Here is a 23,514-nt window from a genome sequence, read left to right as displayed (position 1 = left end):
TTTGACCCCTAGCCTGGGAAACTCCATATGGTGTGGGTGAAGCCCTAAAAAAAAAAAAAAAGGGATTGCTTGCTACTTGGACTCTTTTGTACTTCCATACAAATTAAAAATTTTTGAATTCTAGTTTTGTGAAAAATGCCATTGGTAATTTGATAAAGATTGCGTTGGACTTGTTGATTGCCTTGGATGGTATAGTCGTTTTAACAAAATTGGTTTTTCCGGTCCAAGAACACAGCATATCTTTCCATCCGTTTGTGTTGTCTTCAGTTTCTTTCATCAGGATCATCGTTTTCAGAGAACACATCTTTCGCCTCTTCGGGTAGGTATGTTCCTAGGTATTTATTCTCTTCGATGCAGTGGTAAAAGGGATTCTTTCCTTAATTTCTCGTTCTGATCTTCCATTGTTAGTGTATAGAAATTCCACAGAGTACTGTGGATTAATTTTCTATCCTGCTACTTTATGGAAATCATTGATGAGCTCCAGTAGCTTTCTGTGGTACTAGCTGCAAACTTAATCGGCGCCCAGGAAACCAAGTTCCTATCATGTATGCAAGCCCAGGCTCTCAGAGAGGCAGCCAATCAAAATGTGCCGACAGGAGAAGTTCCCTAAGACATTTCTGAGTGAAAAACGGCAAGCTGCAGAATGTATGCTATGCACAGTTTTTAAACCCTGTGTTTTTCCACACTACCTCCATGTATGAAAACACACAATGGGGCGTTCCTGTGTAGCGCAGCAGAAATGAATCCGACTGGTATCCATGAAGATGCAGGTTCGATGTCTGGCCTCCCTCAGTGGGTCTGTGGTCTGGCGTTGCCTTGAGCTGTGGTGGAGGCTGGCAGCTACAGCTCCAATTAGATCCCCAGCCTGGGAACTTCCACGTGCCACGGGTGCAGCCCTAAAAAGCAAGCAAACGAACAAACAAGAACCAGGAGGAAGGAGCCTGAAAAGCTATATACTAGAATGGCAGTACTAGGGGCCCCAGGAGGGGAGGGGGTGGGAGGGGGACCAGCACGGAGAGCCCTTCAGCTTCATGTGCACCCGTTACATTTCTTGGCCAGAGTGTATTGTCATAAGAACACATCTGCGGAGTCAAAACGCCAACAGGTTAGAGCCCGGTCTGTCTCCGTTCAGAGGGTCCCCAGTCTTTGTTCTCCAGTGTGGGCCGCCACGCCCATCCCCCTGGGAACCTGTTAAAACTTCCGTGCCCGGGCCTCCTGAGGGCGAATGGGTTTCCGCCTTTCCGGGACTCCCAGGAGGAGGAGCCCCCACCCCACCCCCGGCCGGAATAAGTAAGGCAATTTGCACATTCACTGTCTGCCACTGAAATAGCTCCCCGGAGCAGGGCGGGTCCTGGGGGCAGGAAGCAGAGCTCCCTCCTGATAAATCTGGAAAAGCTTACAGAGGGTGGAAGGCAGGAAAGTAACTGCTGAGACATGGGGACTTCGCCGAGCACAGGGTGGCGCCAAGTCCCCAGGCGCTCATTCCTCCACCTCCACAGCAGAGCCCAGCTGATCCCTGGTGTCCCCAGAAACAGGGCCCCAGGGTTCCTATCCCCTGCGTCAGCCAGGAAGGTTCCACTTTGCCCTGTGTGGTTTCCAGCTGTCATTTGGATAAAAGCGTCCTCACTTAAAAACAAACAAAACCCCTTGAAAACTGCATATTGGATCCAGTGCTCTTATTTGAAAGACAAAGAAAACGGAGCTCCTCTCGGGTTCATCCTTCGTTTAATAACCCTCACTACCATCCGTGTCTGCACCGGGCACTGCGTTGGGTGCTGGGGACCTTCCAGAAAGACTCAGGCCCTTCCCACCAGGAGACCAGAGCCCAGGAGAGAGAGAAGGGGGCAGGAAAGGGAGCGCAGAGTGAGGAGGACTTGAGAGCTGGTGCCGGGGGACACACGGGGACAGACACAGGTCAGAGAGGGGCTCTGAAGGCCACCCTGCAGCCCATGTCTGCTGTGCGGGCTCAGCCTGCCTGACCACAGCTCCAGCCCGGGCTCTGGGCTGGCCTCTGCCCTCGCCCAAGCTCAGGCCCCAGTGACGTGCGTGTGTGCACGTGCGTGTGCATGAGAAAGAGAGGGAAAGAGAGAGAGAAGGCGCACGGACCTTCCCTGGGCACCAGAAAACAGCTGGTCCTGCCCTAACCGTGTGACACAGGCAGCTCATCCCTCCTCTGCCTGTTTCCGTTTCTGCGGAGGCCAGGACCTCGCACAGCCTGAGCGGCAGGTTTCAGGGCCTCGCCCTCTGCATCCCGTGCCCCCCAAGGCTCCCTGCCTCCCCTCTCCTTCCCTCTCCACGCAGCTTGGGCTGGGTGGTGACTCGGCCTATGAGGGAGGCAAGGGGCCCATCTGCATGGGGAAGTGATGCCGCTCAGCCCTGCGGGCCCCCCAGGGGTCTGGAGCAGGATCTGCCCACGTCTCCCAGACAGGTGGGGAAAGCACCACCTTTGAGGCAGAGCAGAGGTGCCCCCAGGCTCCCCAGCCCCAAAGTTCCGTCCTGCTGTCCCCACAGGGGAAGAAGTGGAACCCAAGAGAGACAGGAGCCCAAAGTCACAGCCCAGCCACTTGCTGGACAGAGGGGGAAACAGGCCTGGAAGTCAGCTCTCCGCAGGTGCAGGGGTCACTCAGAAGCCTCCCCCACAGCCTCACAGCACAGCTGACCCCCTTCTGGAAGAGGAACCTTGTAGGCACCTGAAGGGAAGCAGGGCACTTGTTCTGGGCCTCAGGCTCCCCAGGAGGGGAGCGTGGACAGAAGCAGGTTGCTTACCTGCTCAAAGCTGGGGGTGGGGGGAAATGCGGGCATGCGAGCCGGGGCAGAAAGGGGCCGGGCAACCTAGGTCAGTTATGTCTCACACTGGATCTTTAACCACTGCCTGAAGAACTTAGCCTTCTGGGACTGGACCTCCACTCCTAGGCCTGGGCACCCTTAAAGTCTGCCCACAAGGAGCTCCTCGTTCAGCAGGTGTTCTGGATCCAGCGTTGCCATAACAGCGTTGCTGTGTGTGGTGTAGGTCACAGATATGGCTCAGGATGTGGCATTGCTGTGGTTGTGGCACAGGCTGGCAGCTGCATCTCCAATTTGATCCCTGGCCTGGGAACTTCCATATGCCACACCAGCCCTAAAACGAACAAACAAAAAAACACTTAAAAACCCAAAAAATCAAAAACCCTAAAAATGAGAATCAAGGATAGAGTCTACCTGCCCGAAATCTGAGGGGTAATCAAATTATCTCAAACTGCTTCAGCTCTCAGATGGGACAGGCTTATTTGATCAAAAAGAGGAATAAAACCAAAGACTTTGGCCTTGGAAGTCCCCGGGGCTCGCCTTCATGACGTGCTTACAGAGCCTCTCTGCCCGTCCTCCTCCTGACCCGCAGGCTGCCCTCCTCCTGCTCTGGGAAGCACGTGGCCCCATCACCAGCAGTGACAGGCACTGCCGGCACCTGGAAGTATAGGTCACCGGCGCCCAGCATGAGCCATTTCAGAGAACAGCTAAAACCAGCTCCCACCTCTTCTCCACTGGCCCCAAACTAGAGCGCCCTGCTGGCCAAACCACTGCAAAAGCACCTCCATCATGTCTGCTTCAGATCAAGGGCAAGGATCCGTGATTAAAAGGATTCAGGACCAGGGCTCCCGGGTTCTCCTGTGCCCTCCTAGGTGCCCATCTCCCGTGAGTTCCCCTATGAGCACCAGTCCTCATGCTCAGAGGCCGTAGCAAGGATATTCTGGGGAATTTCAAGAGGGAGCAGACACCCAAACACATCCTGATAGGAGTCAGGGTTCAGACCTAGAAGAGCTGAAGGGACCCTCACTGCCAGAGGCAAGACTGCTAAGGGGAGGAAGCCAAGGGCCTAACTGGAGTGGCAATAACCTCCCCCAGACAACTAGCTTGGCAAGAGGATGAGAATGGGGTGACGGCATCCCTGAGATGCTCAGTTTGGGGGATGAGGGCTGAAGGGCAGGTTCAGGATGGAGGCCCTGGGGTGTCTCTGGAGTACGGATGGTCACAGTCCATCCGGCCCGCACCCCGACCCTGAGCCACATCACAGAACGTTGGGGCTGGCGGGCGGGCGTCCCTGAAATGTCGGTGTTAAGTCTGTAGTTGCGCCCGCCCGGGGCCAAGAACGGATTAGGGATTTTGTCGAAAGCCCTCCAACAGCTCCCCTCAGGTCCTCTGGCCTTAAGCGTCCGTGTCCTCATTCCTCTACCCAGGATGAGCCTCCCAGCTCCAGGCGGGGCGGGGATGGGAGGCAGGACCTTCTCGGTGATGCTCTTCCCGGAGACGGGCCGCTTCAGCCACGGCCCTGCACTGTCATGCGGGGCCCGAGCGTCGCCCCCGACGACCCTGGGCAGGCCCGTTGCCGGCCTCTCCCTGGCTCTCGGGGCTGTCAGGCCCCGCTGCACCGAGCGCGCGGAGACAGTCGGACCAGGCCCAGCGGCAGCCTCAGAACCAGGCGAGCGCCGCGCCGGCTGCCTGCGGGGCGGTGGCGCGGAGACGGCTCCTCATTGGTCGGACCGGAAGCTCCGTCCCCGCCCCGTGCGCGGGAGAGCTCCTCGCGGAAAGCAGGCTCCCCATTGGCCGGCGCGGAGGCCCCGCCCCCGCGGCGTGAGCGCGGGCCTAGCCGGCGCCGGGCAGGTGTTGGACGCGGAGCAGGTGCCAGGCTGGCGCCCCGCCCGAGGGCTGCCCTCTCGCGCGAATCTAGCCCCGGACTCCTACCGGGAAAGGCGTTGCGGGCATAGACTTCTCATACCGCCGCTCACTCGCAGACAGCAAGAACCAGATCGCGGGCACGCATCGAGTACAACATATTTATTTATAGCACTGATCGGGTCAAGGTTCTGCCCCTGTCAGTTCTTGAGGGCCTTTAACACCAGAATCCCAACTTTGTTTTACAAATGACGAAGCCGCGACCCAGAGCTGGGAGTGAGTCTGGGCCCAAACTAGGCTCCAGCCTCTCCCAGGCTCCGCAGCCTGTGTTGACTCAGTGTAAAGAACGTCCTTTGCACACTTGTTCGTGCCCGGCAAACTCACAAGGACTAGCTGGGAGCCTGGCACAAAAAATGCTTTGGAAGGGGAGCACCAGTGCTTGGCAATTGCTCCTTCTGTTAGAGCTTGTGTATTTACACAGGGCATTTCGCATTAGAAGGCCTAGAAACTCTGAGCCCTGAGCATCCCCAAGGAAACACCTGAGACTAGCTTTTGCAGCTGAGGGTTAAACTCTCAGCAGCTACACTAGCACAACATCCTGTCTGAACACTTGCTGACAGCCCAGCCCTGACTTGTGGGGCCCCCAGCAAGCAGAGTCCACAGCAGCACACCAGGGAAGCTGAGCTGTCACCGACGTGGGTACTCGCCCTCACCCCAGAGGTGATAGCAACATACCCATCTGCCCCCAACTCGGTTCACGACTTTAGGAGACGTGTGAGGGTCAGGGGGCAACAGGAAGTGGTTCAGCCAGGAGGCCTGAAAACTTCAAAGAGTGCCAGACAAATTAGACAATCAGAGAGCTGAGGACCCATCACTCCAGCTTCAAAAATCACCCAAACCAGGGGCTGGTCTATAACAGGTAGCACCCGAAGTGGTTCGATCTAAGAGGCACAAGAAGCTAGCTGCCATCAAGGCTTCTCCATGAGGCCCGATGCTACTGCTGGGGCCTCCCGTCTGGACATCACTGCTTTGGTAAGAGTCTGTTCCACTGAGGTACATGGGGCTCCTGGGCAGTACAGCCCAAGGGGAAAGTCTTACCTCACTTGGCACCCGTGGGACTTTTCACTCCAGAAAGAAAGGTTCTTCTTGAGTGATTCTGACTAGGAAAAGGGGTGGAGATCAACATGGAAGAGAAAGGGGGCTCTGAACGTGAAAGGAAGGTCAAAACCAGGCTTCCTATGTGCCCGTTGCCTCTAAATCTGTGATGACCCTGGCGACACGAGGTGAGGTAGGAGGCGCTGGGGTTTACCACCTTCCACGGACGAGGAACGTGTGGCTGGAGGCGGTTAACGTTCACCTAGATCTCCTGCTCCAACTCTGCCATGACCCCGAGTTCCAGAAGACAGGCCCTCCTTTACGGTGGCAAGGCAGGCCTGGAAACCCATGTCCCAGGCTGGCCGACCGGCCTCGCCCAGACCCGGATCTTCCTCCCAAGGAGGCACTGTGTGGGCCCACCCGGCATCTGACCCGCCCACCGCCCCCACGTCAGGGGGAGGCTCACTTCAGCCTGCAGTGTGCACACCCACGAACACCGAGACGGCGGGGAGGTGTCGTCCACTCCTGGCCTCCGTCTGGCTCTCAGCTGATAAGCAGAGTCAGTCGCGGGCTGAAGCATGCACGGGCGGAAGGACGATGATTCAGGAATCACTCTGGACCAAGCGACACACACCTGGGAAGAGCCCTGCTTTCCGGGGCAGCAGCCAGGCTGGTCTGGAGAGCGCTCCCGCCACCCCACACACGGGCAGGTGGCGAGTAAGGCCTGCCCTTCAGGAGTTCTCGGTCCCCTTGACAACCACACGCAACACTTAACAAAAGCACTTAGCCAAACTCCACAGAAAGAAAACAAAGTTTCAGAGTAACAGCCACTAATCTCCAGAGCCTGGTCTTCAGCCTGTCTGTCCACTCTGTGGCTCCTCGTTGTGACGCAAGGCCAGACCTCCGTGTGCGAATTCAAGCCCAGGCCCTCAATGTCTCTATCGGCCCCTATTGGAAAGGCAGGGACCCCTGGTCCTCTTGCCTGTCCCTGGTCCCTGTCAGAGGCCCCCACCAAACCTGGCATCCCCTGAGCCTTACAGGAGCCTTTCGAAGTCAGGAATGTGGAAAAGGCAGCAAAGAGCGACAAACTTAGGAAACCGGAAACTGAGACATCTGCTCAGAGGCATACACTCTGTCACCCAGAAGGCCGCGGAATGAGAAACAAAACCCAAACTCCCCAAAGCCATCCCAGCAAGAGCCAGCGTCAGGCGCCCGTGGGAAGGGCCGGCAGGTGGCAGGAGGCCCGGAGCCGGCTCAGCCCTCCTCGGAGCGGCTGGGCCGCGGCAGGCCGGGGCTCCCCGGGCGGGCCGAGGGCGCGGGGAAGTGCGGGCCCAGCTGGCCGCGGGCGTGCGTCTGCATGTGCACAGCCAGGTGGTGGTTCCGGTTGAAGGCCCGGCCGCACTGCGGGCACCGGTACGGCCGCTCGCCCGTGTGGATGCGCTGGTGCCGGAAGAGGTCCGAGGGCCGGCGGAAGGCCTTGCCGCAGTAGGGACAGGCCGGCCAGCCCTGGCTGTTGCCCGTGTGCAGGCGCTGGTGCAGCAGCAGGCTCTTGCGCTGCTGGAAGAAGCGCAGGCACTCGCTGCAGTGGTACAGCTTGGCGGCCGCCGGCCTCCGCCCCACCAAGGCCCGGCGGCCCTCGGGCTCCTCGGGGAGCCAGCGGATGACGGGCCCGGGCACCACCACCTCCCCAGGCTCCAGGGCCGAGTGGGCGTCCCCCCACCCGGTGGGCGAGCCGGCCCGGCTCTGCCTGTGCTCCTCCTCCACGTGGCTCCGCTGGTGAATGGTCAGGTTGATCTTCAGGCGGAAGCTCTGCCCGCAGTCAGGACAGGGGAAGGCCCGCTCTCGCCGCCGAGGGAGGATGCGGGGTGGCTCGCCCACCGCCCCTGGGGGCCGAGGGTCCCCTGCCCGCACCCTGGGCACGCCCCCGGGGGGAGGCCGGCCGGAGCCCCCAGGCCGGCTCCTGGGCCCCTTGGGCAGTCTGCACTTGGTCTGCCTCGGGGGCTCCCCCAGGAAGAGCTGCTCAGGCATCATCTCGTCCTCGGATTGTGCTTCTGTCTTGACCACACCGCCGGCACCTGGCAAATGGAATCTGCAATGATTTCCAGCAGGCCACATGGCCCCCAGAGGCGCCGCAGACCCAGTCCAGGCCCCGGGGCAGCTCCAGCCACACCAGCCCCTCCCCCGTCCTACCCCACTGACTTCTCTGAGTGCCCCCGCCCTCACCCCCACCCTCTGCCTCCTTCGCCACCTGGTCCAGTGCCCCACATTTCTAGGGGCAGCGGAGGCTGTGGGGAGAGAGGGAACAACGCTGCAAACCGGGAGCCTACATCCTGGCCCCTGAGACATGACGTGCTGGCCACGGAGGCCCCCACAGTTCCGACGACTTTGGTTCTGATCCGTGAATGCAGTGAACCTTGTGGGCCCTGACGGCCCCGGGACAGGAAAGGGGCTTCGGGCCTGGAGGTGGGGCGTGACTTGCAGCTACTCAGCCATGTTACAAATCCACGCTGAGCGTCCAGCCCGTGCCCGGCACCATGCTCTCTGGTAACGCAGAGCAGGCACCAGGGCCTGGGCTTCCGGGCTGGGTGGGTCACATGCGACTCTGAGGTGGGACTGAGGCAGGAACGGGTCTCGGCAGCAGCTCCCAGGGGTCCCTAACGCTGGGAAGGCAGGTCCTGACCTTGGAGCCCCGCCTGGAACACTGCCTTTCCCCCCATGCTCCAACGGGGGCTCAGCTGGTTTCCTCTGAAGTGGCCCCTGACCCTCCTCCTCTCCGGCCTCGTCCAGCCCCTGGCAGCAGCGTGGTCTGCTCAAGGGCGGACAGCGAACCTTGCCTGCCCTCTGCCTATCAGAATAAAAACCTTCAGCCCTCTGCGGACAACTTCCACGGCCCAGCACGAGAGTAGTTTCTATTCTTGCTGAAGTGTGAGCTTAATCCACAAGCCGGAAGGTCACGGAGGAGGAGGGCCCTGAACTGGCGAACCTCCAGGGCAGCACCTGCTCACCGTCCACCCAGTCATCACCCAAATAACACGTGCAGAACTTTGCTCTGATGTTAGGAACGCCCCTGTTTTACATTTGGTCCTTGAGCCAAAGAATCATCTAAACTTTGAGGTTAAACCTTGGTTCATTTAAGAGGCTGCCGCTGTCCTCATCCCGGGCTTAGGAATTAGTGACGTCTCAGGCCTTCTTTGCGGGGGGGGGGGGGGGGGGGGAGTCCAGGCTCCCAGAAGTCTTCATCTGAAGCCCACCTGCGGCTGCGCCACCGCCCCGAGGGGGATGTCTGCCTCCCACTGGAGGGGGAACCAGGAGGGAATGGGCGGGGCAGCTGATTTCTTTCTATTGGTCCAGAGTATATTTTTGTATTTCTTCCTTCCTTCCTTTCGCCGCACCCATGACATGCCTGGGGATCAAATCTGAGCCATAGCTGCAACCTACGCCACAGCTATGGCTGCACCACGTTTTTAACTTGCTGCGCCACAGCAGGAACGCCAATAATGGCTTTTTTTTTTTCTTTTTACTGCTTATTGGAGTGTACACTCGGGTCACAGAAAATACAAGGCTCTGAGCGGAGCTACATTTAAATCGCACCACATTCAAACTGTAAGATGTGAGAGGCTGTGGGGCTGGGCCGCTTCACAGGGTGGTGGGTGAGGTCGTGTCTCTGTCACCAGACCACACTCCTCGTGACAGGAAGCTTGTTTCAAGCAGCACTTTTCCAGCCAGGCCAGTGGGTGGTGGGGGAAGAACAGGGCCATAGGTGACCTGGGTGCCCAGAAGCCCGGAGAAGTAATACCGGGGGTGAGGGAGGCGCCCTCAGGCGGAAACGCCTCCCCAGGTCCCATCATGCGCCCCCCGCTACTCCCAAAGGGCCCCAAGCTCCTCCGAGGCTCTGCGGTGGCCTGGAGGCCCTGCCTTCACTCACCTGGCCCTGGGCCGGGCGGGACATCCCGGGGAGGGGACCGTGACTCTCCATCTGAAGATTCTTCCTCCTCTTTGATGGAGGACAAAACGCTGGTGCTGGCAGGCGGCCCTGTGAGAGAGAGTCCCATGAGGGTCTTTTCCCAACAGCAGGCTCCTGCAGGGGGACACGGCTGTTCCCCACCAGGCCTGAGGTCTGCTCAAGCGCCTGCAGGCCAGGAGGACGGGGCCCCGGGTTCTGTCCCGAGGCTGGCAGGTGGCCAAGGTGCAGCCTCTGTCTCAGCGGTGGGAGGAGAGCCGTGAAGGCCACGCCCCCAACCCCCCGTTGGTCCCTCAGCATCTGGGTGTCACCCTAATGGGCCTCAAAAGGGCAGAGAGTTTGGGGAGGCCCCAGGGCTCGGCACCAGGAAACAAAGCAGGAGCAATGAGAAGGCCACAGGCCACGGGGGAAGGACAGACACAGGGGTGGCAGAGGGGGTTGCCTCACACTGCAGGGGCCACGTTCAGTGGGGCAGAGGAGCAGAAATAACTGGAGAAAGCAACCCAGAGACCGACCAGTCAGCTGGGCAGGAGGGGGACCAAGGCAGCGAAGAGCACCCTGGAGACAGAAAACAGGCTCTGGTTTGCTTTTCTCTTTCTGTAGGGCCGCCCGCACCCGCCGCACATGGAAGTTCCTGGGCTAGGGCTCGAATCAGAGCTTTAGCTGCCGGCCTACACCACAGCCACAGCAAGGCCAGATCCTTAAGCCACTGAGTGAGGCCAGGGATCGAACCTGTGTCCTCATGGATGCTTCTCAGGTTGTTAAGCCACTGAGCCACAGCAGGCACTCCATTTTTCTGCTATGTGCTAGGCTAAATGCCTTCTGAATTATATTTCATTTCTGTGAAAGGATCAGCAGGAATTTTCCTAAACAAAAGCAGGCAGAGAATGGTGGGAGGGGTGACCGGAGCCACAGCCCTCACAGGCCTTCGGAAAGAGGAGTTCACCAGGGGCATGCCAGGCACACGACACACACTGCCCCACAACTGGACTGTCCTGAGAAGCCTGAAGAGGCACAACTCCCGTGTCCCATGCCCTCCCCCTCAGTCCAGCAGGGCCAGCACACCCAGCCCCGCACGCCCTACACTCCTGAGGAAGCTACGCCTTTGCTCGGACTGTCTTCTCCTGCCAAAAATACCCCCTGTTCCCAGCAGGCCTACCTCGAAGGCCTGTCTCAGGGACCCCCCTTTCTGGGAAGCCTGCCCAGCCTGGGCCGGCCCAGCCCAGTCTGGCCATCTCTTGCATCTCAAGCTGTGGCACTTATTCTCAGTACCACTCTCTGGGCCCATGGCTGGGCTCGCGTGTGCACTGCTGCCCAGAGCCCTCACTCACCAGCGCTTGTTTCGGGTGGGGTTGCTCTGGCTTCGGAGTCTCGCTGGTGCTGGGAAGTCTGACCTTCTTTTGGCTCCCCCTGGGCAGGGCTGACCGGGCTGAGGGTGTGCTCTGGACATGGTGCAAGGCCTGAGGATGCAAATCGGTGACACTGAGGACAGCACAGAGGAGCGGGGCCTCTGGGGAATGGCTAACTGCACTCCCTGGGCCATCCGGTCACACAGAGCGTATGGTCATTAAGAGGGCTTTGCTGACTGTCTAGCGACTAGGCTCTAGGCTAGAGCCTCCGCATCTGAGAAAAGAAAGTGGCACACATGACACGGCAAGTTCTCTGACAGCAGCAGACAGGCCGTGACACAGCAGGACCAAGGATCCGACTTTTTAGGGGTTCACGGCTCAGAACATTACAACAGTGGCTCCCAGCCCACATATAACGATCCCTTGGGGAAGAATGCCCGTTGTGGCTCAGTGGGTTAAAAACCCAACTAGCATCCATGAGGATGCAGGTTCGAGCCATGGCCTCCATGGGTTCTGCGTTGCCACAAGCTTCAGTGTAAGTTGCAGATGTGGCTTAGATCTGGCGTTGCTGTGGCTGTGGTGTAGGCCAGCAGCTGCAGCTCAGATTCAACCCTTAGCTTGGGAACTTCCATTTGCTGCATATGCAGCCCTAAAAAAAAAAAAAAAAAAAGATCCCTTGGGGAGCACCCCCAAGATTCTTATCAGTAGTCCTGGGTGGGCCTAGGAAGTATGCATTTTTAAAAAGCTTCCTGGGGAAAATGAATATTTTCACAATAAAAAATTTAAATGGAAACTACAGACCAAAATCTCTTAGGAGCACTGATGCCAAAATCCTCAACAAGATATCAGCAAACCAAATATTAAAAAGGACTAGGAGTTCCCGTCATGGCACAGTGGAAATGAATCCAACTAGGAGCCATGAGGGCGCGGGTTCTATCCCTGGCTTCGCTCAGTGGATTGAGGATCCCGCGTTGCTGTGGCTGTGGTGGAGGCCGGCAGTTGCAGCTCCGATTAGACCCCTGGCCTGGGAACCTCCATGTGCCATGGGTGTGACCCTAAAAAAAAGACAATAAATAAAAAAAAAAATTAAAAGGACTAAACATCAGAACTAAGTCGAGTTTATCTGCGGAATGCAAGGGTGATTCACGGAGGAGACCAGGCAGGTGGAACGCACCGCACGGGAGACCCGCGCGGTCACCTCGGCTGATGCAGAAGAGCCTTTGACAAACTTCAGCACCCTTCGGTGAAGAACAAGAAAGCCTCACAGAACCAAGGGCAGACGGAAACGAGCTCGTGTACCACGGGTCTTGATGAGGAAGGAAATTCCGACACAGGCCTCACCACCGATGAGCCGCCGACACTACACGCAGTGAGGTAAAGAGCCGCGCACACAAAGACAAATTCTGTGTGATTCTACCGACGGAGGTACTCCGAACCACAGGGACAGAAGGCAGAATTGTGGGTGCCAGGAGGTAGGAAAGGGCGCAACCTTAGGGGGGTGGGTACCATCTGACGGTGGAGAATTTCAGTTGACGAGAGGAAAAGAGCTGCAAAGACGGACAGCGGTGACGGTGGCACAACATGACTCTATTTAATGAATGCATTTAGTCCCACTGAACTGTACACTGAAGAAAAGGTGGCAAATTTTATGGTATGTGTATTTGACTACAATAAGAAAAAATAGAGCGCTGATACGCAGTACAACATAGATGAACCCTGAAAATACTATGCTCAGTGAAAGAAGACAGACACAAAAGACCACATATGATATGATTCCATTTATATCAAATTCCAGAACAGGCCAATCTATAAAGTCAGAAAGCAGATTTGCTTTTGCTTAGGGCTGGGGGCCTGGGAAGGGGTTCAGGGTAAGAGTTGAAAGATACTGGGTTTTTTCGTGTTTTTGTTTTTTGGGTTTTCCTTTTTGTTTTTCTTTTTAGGGCCACACCGACGGCATATGGAGGGTCCCAGGCTAGGGGTCCAATCGGAACTGTAGCCGCCGGCCTACACCACAGCCACAGCAACACCAGATCTGAACCACGTCTGCCACCTACACCACAGCTCACGGCAACCAGATCCTTAATCCATGAGCAAGCTAGGGATCGAACCTGTGTCCCCATGGATGCTAGTCAGATCTGTTAACCCCAGAGCCACAACCTGGTGTTTGTGTTTGTTTTTTTTAAATGGCCGCACCCATGGCACATGGAAGTCCCCAGGCCAGGGATGGAATCTGAGCCACAGCTGCGACCTGTGCCCCAGCTATGGCAATGCCAGATCCTTAACTCACTGCACCACAGCGGGAACTGCTGTATACTTTAAATGAGTGAATTGCATGGGGTGTGAATTATCTATAACAGAGCTACCATTTCTTAAAAAACTCCACTGAAACACTTCTTACCTATAAAGAGGACAAAAATCCTACAAGTCTGAGCACATTCTCTGGCGGCGAGGCTGCGGGGAAGGAGGCCCTCTTTTACAGGGCTGAAGGGAATGTAGATGATACAACCTCTATGGAGGGGACTGGGTGATAAGTTCTTTAAAAATTACATATTCACTACCTTTGGCCCAGCAGTCCAGCTTCTAGGAACCCATCCCAAAGATACACTGGCAAAAACATGAACCGGCTTAACGCACGAAACATTCCCTGCAGCACTACTTACCTCGCAAAAAACTGGCTCTTCCCCAAATAATCCTCCTGTGGGCGCTGGTGAGTCACACCCCAGAACACTCTATATTCACCACGCTCACAAAACCCGAGCAAGGTCTCTACGTTTTGCTCTGAAGAATCTCCAAGCCAAATACGACGGGCGAGCACAGAGGTATCGAGGTGTTACTCACCTTTGCCAAAGGAAACATCGGAAGTACCAACAAGAAGTAGCGGTGGTCCTGGCTTAGGAGGGGGAGAGGACAGGGATGGAAACGAGACTTCCCTGAATGTTGCCTGTTCAATCATTCCGACTTTGCAATCAGGGCTTACATATTCAAAAAGTTAAGTAGACAAAAAATAAAAAGTGCCATCTCTAAACACACAAAAAATAAGCAGAAACAAATAAACTTAACTGTATATCCAGTTGGTGGCATAACCACAAAAAGAAAACAATTATTTCAAGTGGTTTTAAAAGGCTCAGCCAAACAAAACACTGAATTATATACTTTAATCCACGAATTGCACGGTATGTCAATTACATCACAATAAAGTTGATTAAAAAGGATAGAGGGAGGGGCTTTTATAAGTTTCTTAACAGACTTAATAAACCAAATGCACACAAGACGTTTGGGTTATAGGATCAGGATCCCAACACCTGCAGAAAACATTTTTGAGATAATCAGGAAAAAGAGAACATGAACTAGGCATTAAACGACTGTCAGGTGTGATAATGGTATCGGGTTTGTTTAGAAAAAGGAAAACAACAGACGGACGAAGCAAAGGTGGCAAAATTTTGATCACTGTTGAATCTGGGTAACAATCATTTGGATCCGGTGTTGCTACAAGCTGTGACACAGGTTGCAGATGCAGCTTGGGCCTGGTGTTGCTGTGGCTGTGGTGTAGGCCGGCAGCTGTAACTCTGATTCAACCCCTATCCTGGGAAATTATATATGCCACAGGTACGGCCCCCAAAAGAAAAACAAACAAAAATTTTATTTATTTTTGCTTTTCAGGACTGCACCTGCAGCACACGGAAGTTCCTGGGCTAGGGGTTGAATCACAGCTACAGCTGCCGGCCTAGACCACAGCCGCAGCAATGCTGGATCCTTAACCCACTGAGTGAAGCCAGGGATCGAACCTGCATCCTCACGGATACTAGTTGGGTTCATTACTGCTGAGCCACAATGGGAACTCCTAAAATTTTTTTTCAAAGTAAAAAAACCCCAAAATATGGCACAAATGAACCTATATCTACAAAACAGAAACAGATCCCTGGACAAGGAGAGCAGACTTGTGGTTGTGGAGGGGGAGGGGGAGGGATGGGCCGGGCGTGTGGGGTCAGCAGATGCCAACTGCTCAGGATGGATAAACAAGGTCCCACTGCACAGCCCAGGGAACCACATCCAGTCTCCAGGGACAGAACACGATGGAGGAGAATATAGAAAAGAACGTCCACGTGTGTGACGGTCACTTTGTTACAGAGCAGAAACTGGCACAACACTGTAAGTCAACTACACTTTCGTCTTTTTAGGGCCGCACTTGCGGCAAGTGGAAGTTCCCAGGCTAGGGGCTGAATCAGAGCTGCAGCTGCCGTCCTGTGCCACAGCCACAGCAACACAGATCCGAGCTGCACCTGTGACCTGCACCACAGCAACGCTGGATCCTTTACCCACTGAGCGGGGCCAGGGGTCAAACCTGTGTCCTCACGGATACTACTCGGATTTCTTACTGCTGAGCCACAACAGGAACTCCCTAAATCAACTATACTTTAATTAAAAACATTTTTTTTTGTTTTTTTTTTGGTCTTTTTGTTGTTGTTGTTGTTGTTGCTATTTCTTGGGCCGCTCCCGTGGCATATGGAGGTTCCCAGGCCAGGGGTTGAATCAGAGCTGTAGCCACCGGCCTACGCCAGAGCCACAGCAACGCGGGATCCGAGCCGCGTCTGCAACCTACACCACAGCTCACGGCAACGCCGGATCGGTAACCCACTGAGCAAGGGCAGGGACCGAATCCGCAACCTCCTGGTTCCTAGTCGGATTCGTTAACCTCTGCGCCACGACAGGAACTCCTAAAAATATTTTTAATTAAAACAATAAAAAACGAGAGGTTCAACTTCCTGCCTGTCATTTCACTTAGTCCTAACAACCAAGCACTCTCCCTTGCACAGACGTGGAATCCGTGAGGCTCCAAGGCAAAGCCCCGCATCCCCGCCGACCAGGCTGGCCCAGGACAGGGTCCTCCCGCCGGGTTGAGGGCCTCTGCTCCTTCCCGACCTCGCAGCCCCGGGAGTCACGGCAGAGCCCCCAACCGCCCCGCTCGCTCACCAGCGGCCGGCCTCTGCGGGCGCGCCTCCTCGCTCTGGCGCCCCTCCTCCCGGCCCCACGTGCCTTCAGGGCAAGGCTCCTCTCCCCTCTCCATGCGGCTGAGGATGTCCGGTTTGGAGATGGCGTAATCTGCGCACAGAAGAGAGAGCTGGGCCAGGGCCCTTGCCGCCCGGCGGCCCAGAGGGACGCCCGGAGGAACAGCAGCCAAAGCAAAGGCCGGCTGGGGACGGCGGCCTGGGTGGCCACCGCGCAGCCTTACCCAGGGAGACGAGCGTCTCGTAGTTGCCTCTCATCACGTGCTTGTACAGCTCCTTCTGCCACTCATCCAGCTTGCCCCACTCCTGCTCCGAGAAATACACGGCCACGTCATCAAAGGTCACGGGCACCTGGAACCACAGTGTCACGCTCGCTCACCCACGCACGCCCAGGCCCAGGCCTCAGGTGTCCCGCCCCAGGTGCCCGGGGGCTCACCTTGGGGGCCTCGCCCTTGCTGCCCGGGGGCAGCCGCAGGATCCAGAAGTTGCGGTTCCTCAGCAGGTTCTCCATGTTCTCCAGGCGCCTCTGCAGCAGCCCGTACTCCTGCAGCAGCGTCCCCAGCACCGCCCACTTGCCCTCCAGCTGGTTCCCGAACTCCAGGGCCGTCTTCTCGCAGTCGGCCAGCTTCTTCTCGGCCATCCCGGTTCGACCTTCCAGGGTCAGCAGGCGGGCCAGGCAGGAATCCACCTTCTTCTCCACGGCCTGGATGGCGGCCACCACCGTCCACAGCGTGATCTCCGTGGAATAAAGGTAGGAGTCCTTCTCAGCAGCCGACTGGGGCGATGGAGACGGCGTCGAGGGCCTTTCTTCCCCTGGCTGCTTGTCCCTCTCTGGAGCCTGCGCACAAGAGAAAAGAGAGTGGTAGAAGAGTTATGCAGTCAAAACGTCTCGTGCAAAGAGAAACCTCAGGAGTTCCCGCTGCAGCTCAGTGCGTTAAGAACCCAGCTAATAACCTTGAAGATGCAGGTCTGACCCCTGGCCTTGAGCCCTGGGTTAAGGATCCGGCACCACCGTGAGCTGAGGTGTAGGTCACAGACGCAGCTTGGATCTGACATTGCTATTGTGTAGGCCAGCAGCTGTAGCTCCGATTCGACCCCTAGCCTGGGACCTTCCATAGGCCGTGGGTGCAGCCCTAAAAAGCAAAACAAAAACCAAACCAAACCAAACCTCAGAGTGGCCCCTGCCCAGGTAAAGTCGAAGGCTTCTGAAGACCAGTCAGGCAGCCACTCGGGGGGGTGGGGGAGGCTGGGAGGCCATGCGGCCTCAGGACCAGAGCCACTGGCTGGACCAGGCTGTCGGCAAGCAGGAGACAGGAGGGAAAGTACGACCAAAGGGGACGCATCTGTGCTTTTCCTTCTTGGGTGTGACGCCTCCTCCGACACTCGGAGGACTGTTCGAGCCCTGCAGTCAAACAGCCGAGCGCAGCTACCAACGCCACCACTCTCAAGGTTTGTTCAGCCTTTTGATTTCAATCCCACGTCTGTAAAACGGGGTAATACTAACAGCACCTACACGACAGCACCCTGAGAATTAATGACACAGTCTTTGTCAAAAGCACTTAACGCAATGCTGAGCACCTGGCAAATACTCAATAAATGTGAGCCCTGTGCTGTGACAGCGAGATGACGCGGAAGAGGATGCTGGCGCTTCTGGCTCAGGGATGCGGCCTTCACACCGCCTTTTCCTCCACCTCTCTGATCGCACTGTCCCTCGGCATCTTGGGAAGGAGCTTCTGACGCGCCTCAGCTACCCTGGGGCCTGACAACAAGGCCTCAGCCCCAGATGTCTCGCTGAGAGCCTTGCTGGAAAGAGGAGCTGACGTTCCACCCTCACTGCGTGTGTCCTCATGGTCGAGTCGCCATCAAGTTCTCCGCGCGGGACCTCTGACGTGATCTCAAATCCGTCCTCTTGTCTCCTCTGCCGTCACCGGTCCACGCCCCGACCACCCTTCCCCTGAACCACCGCAATTCCCCCCAGGTGGTATCCCAGGTTCATCCTTCTCCCCCACAGGACACCTTCCACACGGCGTCAGTAAGCTGTGTTTGTTTGTTTTTTGCTTTTTAGGGCCACACCAATGGCATGTGAAGGTACCCAGGCTAGGCGTCAAACCAGAGCTCCAGCTGCTGACTAAACCACAGCCACAGCCACGGCACTACTAGATCTGAGCCACGTCTGCGACCTACACCACAGGTCACGGCAATGCTGGATCCTTAACCCACTAAGAGAGGCCAGGACTCGAACCCACGTCCTCAGGAATGCAAGTCGGACTGTTTCCACTGCACCAGGACGGGAACTCGGGTCAGTGATCTTTTACACCCACAGACTAAATTTTTTTTTTTTTTTTGTCTTTTTTTGTCTTTTCTAGGGCCGCACCTGCGGCATATTGAGCTTCCCAGGCTAGGGGTGTAATTGGAGCTGTAGCTGCCGGCCTACACCACAGCCACAGCCACAGCCACGCCACATCCGAGCCGTGTCTGCAACCTACACCACAGCTCACGGCAACGCCGGATCCTTAACCCATTGAGCAAGGCCAAGGATCGAACCCATAATCTCATGGTTCCTAGTTGGATTCGTTAACCTCTGAGCCACGAAGGGGACTCTGACTAAATCATTTTAGTCACCTGCTTAAAACTCTTCCCTAGCTTCCCAACGTACCCAGAGCAAAATCGAACCGTATCCCACCCACCCCCCTTATCTCCTCCTGGGTATTCCCTACACTCCAGCTCCCCTGGCCTCCCTGGCTTCCCACGATGCTCCCAGCTTTCTCGCCATCTTTGTGTCAGCTCTTCCTGCACCTCTCTGTATGCCTGGCTCCCTCTCATAAGGCTTCAGCTGACAAACTGCCTCATCGAGCCCTCCGCCAACTAACACCCAAAGTAGGCCCCTGTCCGTCTTCGATTGTGCCCCGTCTCCTGTACTACACTTTCTTTCCCTCGCAAGAACATAAGCTCCACGGGGCTCTGCTATCCGCTGCTGCATCCCCAGTTTCTCAGAGTGCCCGGCTCATAGCAGATACTCAGCAAGCATCTAGGTGAATATCAACAAATATTAGGTGAATGAATGACTAAACAATTAAACACCATGTTTACTCAATTATGGAACACGAGTCATGGTGAAGCTACAACGGGGATGCAGAGAAAAGACGTGACTCTTCCTTTTCCGGGAGGAAAGTTCTGTACAAAACAGCCACGGTGAATAAGTGCGACACCGCACACTAGCAAAGGCTGGGGGCAAGTCTCTCCCGTGTGGGGAGTCTCTTGGGGTGGCAGGCGTTGCCAGAAGGGCAGCAGGAGAGGAGTGGGTGGGTAAGGATGGTCAAAGAGGGCTGAGAGAGGGCTCCCGGGCTGAGTGGGAGCTGAAAATGTCCCCAGAACCCCTTCGGGAAGGCCCTCCTGGGGCTTCCCCAGGAGCAGGGCCATACACCCCCCGAACGCCCACCCTCTTTTCCTCGCTGCCCGCAGAGAACCCTTTAAAATAAAACACACACAGCGTCTAACTTCTAAATGCCTCCTTTTTTTTTCCCCCCTGCACAAATGTCTTATTTATTTACTTTCGCCTTTGGTCCAGGTTGGGGCACGTGGAAGTTCCCAGGCCAGGAATCAAACCTGCACGACAGCAGCGACCCCAGCCCCAGCGGTGACCGCGCTGGGTCCTCAACCCGCAGAGCCACCAGGGAAGTTTCCAAATTCATCTATTAAAGAGGAGAAAGAGGTTTCTCCTTAAAAAGCTCCAGGAAAATCAAGGCTTCGTCACCTTTATTAAGATGAATTAATAGCTGACACCGTTTGTTTCGCTCTTTGCAAAGGTTTTTCTAGTAAGTCAGAAAAGGCCAAGAGATGATTTTCTCCGAACTGGACACACTGCACATTCTAATACCTGCCAAACTAATCTTTAAAAAAACCCCAGCCAGGAGTTCCCGTCGTGGCTCTGTGGTTAATGAATCCGACTAGGAACCATGAGGTTGCGGGTTCGATCCCTGGCCTTGCTCAGTGGGTTAAGGATCCGGCGTTGCTGTGAGCTGTGGCGTAGGCTGGTGGCTACGGTTCCAATTGGACCCCTAGCCTGGGAACCTCCATATGCCGTGGGAGCGGCCCTAGAAAAGGCAAAAAGACCAAAAAAAAAAAACAAAAAACCCCAGCCAAACAAAACCACTTTCAACCCCTCCAGCAAACAACTCGGAACACCTTCCCTGGGACCCTCGAAGGGGCCGTGATTCCGGAGCCCCAGCCTGGCCGGCAGGCCCCGGCCTCATCCCGGTGGAGGCGGGCGACCCGGGGCTTCGGTGGTCAGAGCCGAACGGGGCCGCGCCCCGCCCGCCCGCTCGCTCGCCCTCGGGCCGCGGACCCCCGGGGAGACAGCGGGCGGGGGGGAACCGGCCACTCGGTTTCCACGCGAGGGCCTGTCACCTGAAGTGTGACGGAAAGCCCAGCCTGCGCCCCCGACGTCAGGCGCCTGCCCGCCCGCCGCGCCCGGCCTGGCGTTTGGGCCGCCCGGCCGCTCGGCCTGGAAGCCCGGCGGGGACCAGGGCGGCCCGAGCGGGCCCGAGGCGCGGGCGCGGGCCTGGGCGCAGGCGGCGGGCGAGGAGGCCGCGCCGCGGGGCCGCTCGGGCCGCCCAGCCGAGACCCTCGCGGGCCCCGCGGCGGGGGCGGCGGGGGCGGCGGCGGCCCGGCCGGGCCAGGCCAGGCGTCCGCGCGCGGGGCGCTTACCAGGGCGGGCGCCGCTTCGGCCATGGCTGCCCGCGTCCCCGTCCCGGCGGCTCTTGTCCCGCACGGCCTGTCGGGCCCCGCGCGGCGCGGCGGCGCTGGCGGCGGCGGCGGAGCGGAGCCGCCCAGCCTCGGAGGTCCTGCCGGGCGGCCGCGAGCTGCGTCCGAGCCACGTGCCCCGCCGGCCCTTTAAACAAGAGCTGCGCTCGCGGCCGGGCCCGAGGGCGCGCACAGCGCCCCCTGCAGCCCGAAGGACCGCACGCCCGCGGCCGGCGGCCTCCCGCGCCCACCCGCCCCGGCGGCCGCCCGGGTCTGGCCAGGGGCGCCGGGCGGCCGCCCTCGCTTGGGCCGCGGGAGTCGACGTCGGGGCCGCAAGCGCGCGGGTCCAGCGCAGGTGCGGCTGGGTGGGCCCCGCCCAGGACCCTAACCTCTCGCCAGGGTCCGGGGGCTGAGGGACCCCAGACACCCACGCGGGGAAATCCAGGCTGCGGAGCTAAGGAAGGAAACGCGCAGGAAACTTCGAAGCTTTGGGGGAAGAAGCGGAGTCGCTGCCAGGTCATCTCGAACGGATGCAGATTTGCCGTTTTAACGCCTCTCTGGACCCTAAGTGACCATTTGGGTAGACATCATGCCCCAAAGCCAGAGGGATGGGAGGGATGGATAAGTGTTTTTAAACCCCTTTCTTCGCTTTCCAGAGTAGACCTCAGGAAAAATTTATTTCGTTAAAACAAACAAAGAGCCCTACTTGCCGCCCCCAACCTCTTTTTGGGGATCCTGGGTCTTCTCCTCCCTCCCAGGGTCCCAACCCTCCGGCAGATACCCTGCTCAGGGATCCTCCGGAATGCTCTGAGGCCCTCTCTGTCACCCCGTCTTCACTGCCCACCAGCCACCAGCTGGGGATCGATCCCCTGTAGCAGGAGTAGATACATCACCAGTTCAGGCCTTGAGGCATCTCGAATAAATGACTCGATGTAGGCCCTATTTTCCTCATCTGCAACCCAAGAGCCTTACTCTGGAAAAAACAGAGTTAATCACTGAATATAAGGCAAAGTACGCCCTACACAGTTTCCGCTTTATCATCTATCTTTCCTGCATTTCCCATTCATCTCAGTCTTTCTTTCAACAGCCTGCCAACTCTTCCCACTAGAAATTACTCGCCGGTTTTGTTTCTTTTTTTTTTTTTTTTTAGGATTTTTCTCTTGGAGGGAAGGGAGAAATGGTTTGCCCATATATTCGACCCAAGCAAGATGTGGTCAATTAACATAGTAGAAACATAAAGAAATTGATATCTTCTCCAAGTAAGGTGCACCCCTAGAAATCCGCAGAAGGTTACAAGAAGTGTTACTTTAAGGTAACAAGAAATCAAATCAGTATGTGGCATTGTTCATTGAGGAAACCCTTGCTGAAATAACCCAATCTAACAGTTTGCAAACTTGTGCTGAAGACAGGAAGAGACTTTCAACCCCCCCCTCCCCGCCATTCTCAGGAGGAGTCAGTCAGACCTCAAAGATATATTAAGGATTATAAATTTCTGGTAAATTGTGACCTCATAAAATAAGAGGCAAGCAGAGTCTGAAAAATGGATTCGAAAGAAAATGTTAGTATTTAACAAGCTGTGTTCAGTGAAGAACGCTCTAATTTTTGACAGCTGGTCTTGTTTAGAAAAGCTTCAGTAAATCAGTGGTATTCAGACTTCGGTATATGGAGTTCCCATGTGGCTCAGTGGGGTAAGGATCCAGTGTTGTCATTGCAGTGGCTCCCAGGGTTTGATCCCTGGCAGGGGAACTCCTGCATGCTTCAGGCACAGCCAAAAACAAAACAAAAGCCCACCATCAGTGAGTCAGAGTCTGCATGTGTACCAAGCTCCCAGGGGATGCTGCTGGTACAGAGACCACACTCGGGTAACAAGGACTTAGAATCCAACCCAGACACACGGAACCTGATTGTAGTCAAGTGTGTGGGCTCTGAAGTAAGATGGCCTGGGGTTCACTGCCACCTCTCAGGTCTCTTCCCGAGTCTCACGTGTAAAATCGGGTAATAATCACACCCACCACAGAGGGTCTTGTGAGGGTTTTTTTTCCTCATGAACTTAAAGCAGTGACTATCGCATGAGTGCTCAGTAAATACCAGCCATTATTACTACACTATTCTGACTGCTCAATGCAATTATTTCCTTGCCTCAAGAAGATGCTAACTTTGCTAACTTTCTCTTGTCCTTTGCTTTTCTCCCCGCAATGCAAGGCAAAGTTTGGTCACCTTCACGCCTTGGTCGGGAGGTAGGAACCGTGAAGTCTATGAGGCAAGAGCCTGGGGGCAGGAGACCGTGGGAGGGATTTAGGAGCCACTCCGGTTGTCCTCCTCACAACGCAGCTGAGACCTCTCACGGCGAGGCCCTGTGACAACCTCCCTGCACGTCCGTACCTACACCAAGTTCACGGATGCCTCACAGCGACCAAGTTCTTTTTTACCTATTTATTTAATTTACTCCTTTTTAGGCCCGTATCCCACTCACTCCTCCCCTGGGCAACTGTAATGCTTCTATGCAACTTTTTGTTTCTACATGTTTTTGCAAAATGATTTTTTCCCCCTTTTTTTAGGGCCACACCCACGGCATACGGAGGTTCCCAGGCTAGGGGTCGAATCGGAGCTACAGCTGCCGGCCTACACCACAGCCACAGCAACGTGGGATCCGAGCCGCGTCTGCAACGTACACCACAGCTCACAGCAACGCCAGATCCTTAACCCACTGAGC

At 56.5% G+C, this 23,514-nt stretch overlaps 1 protein-coding gene across 1 annotated transcript; it reads right to left on the bottom strand.

The window, feature by feature from the left end:
* ZNF783 (zinc finger family member 783) lies at positions 4,795-20,938 on the bottom strand. Its single transcript, XM_021078756.1, has 7 exons — positions 20,766-20,938; positions 16,495-16,896; positions 16,283-16,409; positions 16,024-16,152; positions 11,035-11,163; positions 9,668-9,775; positions 4,795-7,817 (listed from the first exon to the last, which is right to left on the bottom strand). The coding sequence occupies exons 1-7, from the start codon at positions 20,787-20,789 to the stop codon at positions 6,997-6,999; spliced, it is 1,740 nt and encodes a 579-aa protein (XP_020934415.1). The 5' UTR covers positions 20,790-20,938; the 3' UTR covers positions 4,795-6,996.

This window comes from Sus scrofa, chromosome 18 (genome assembly GCF_000003025.6).
Source record: "Sus scrofa isolate TJ Tabasco breed Duroc chromosome 18, Sscrofa11.1, whole genome shotgun sequence".
NCBI lineage: Eukaryota > Metazoa > Chordata > Mammalia > Artiodactyla > Suidae > Sus > Sus scrofa.
This window is presented reverse-complemented; position numbering and strand designations above follow the sequence as displayed.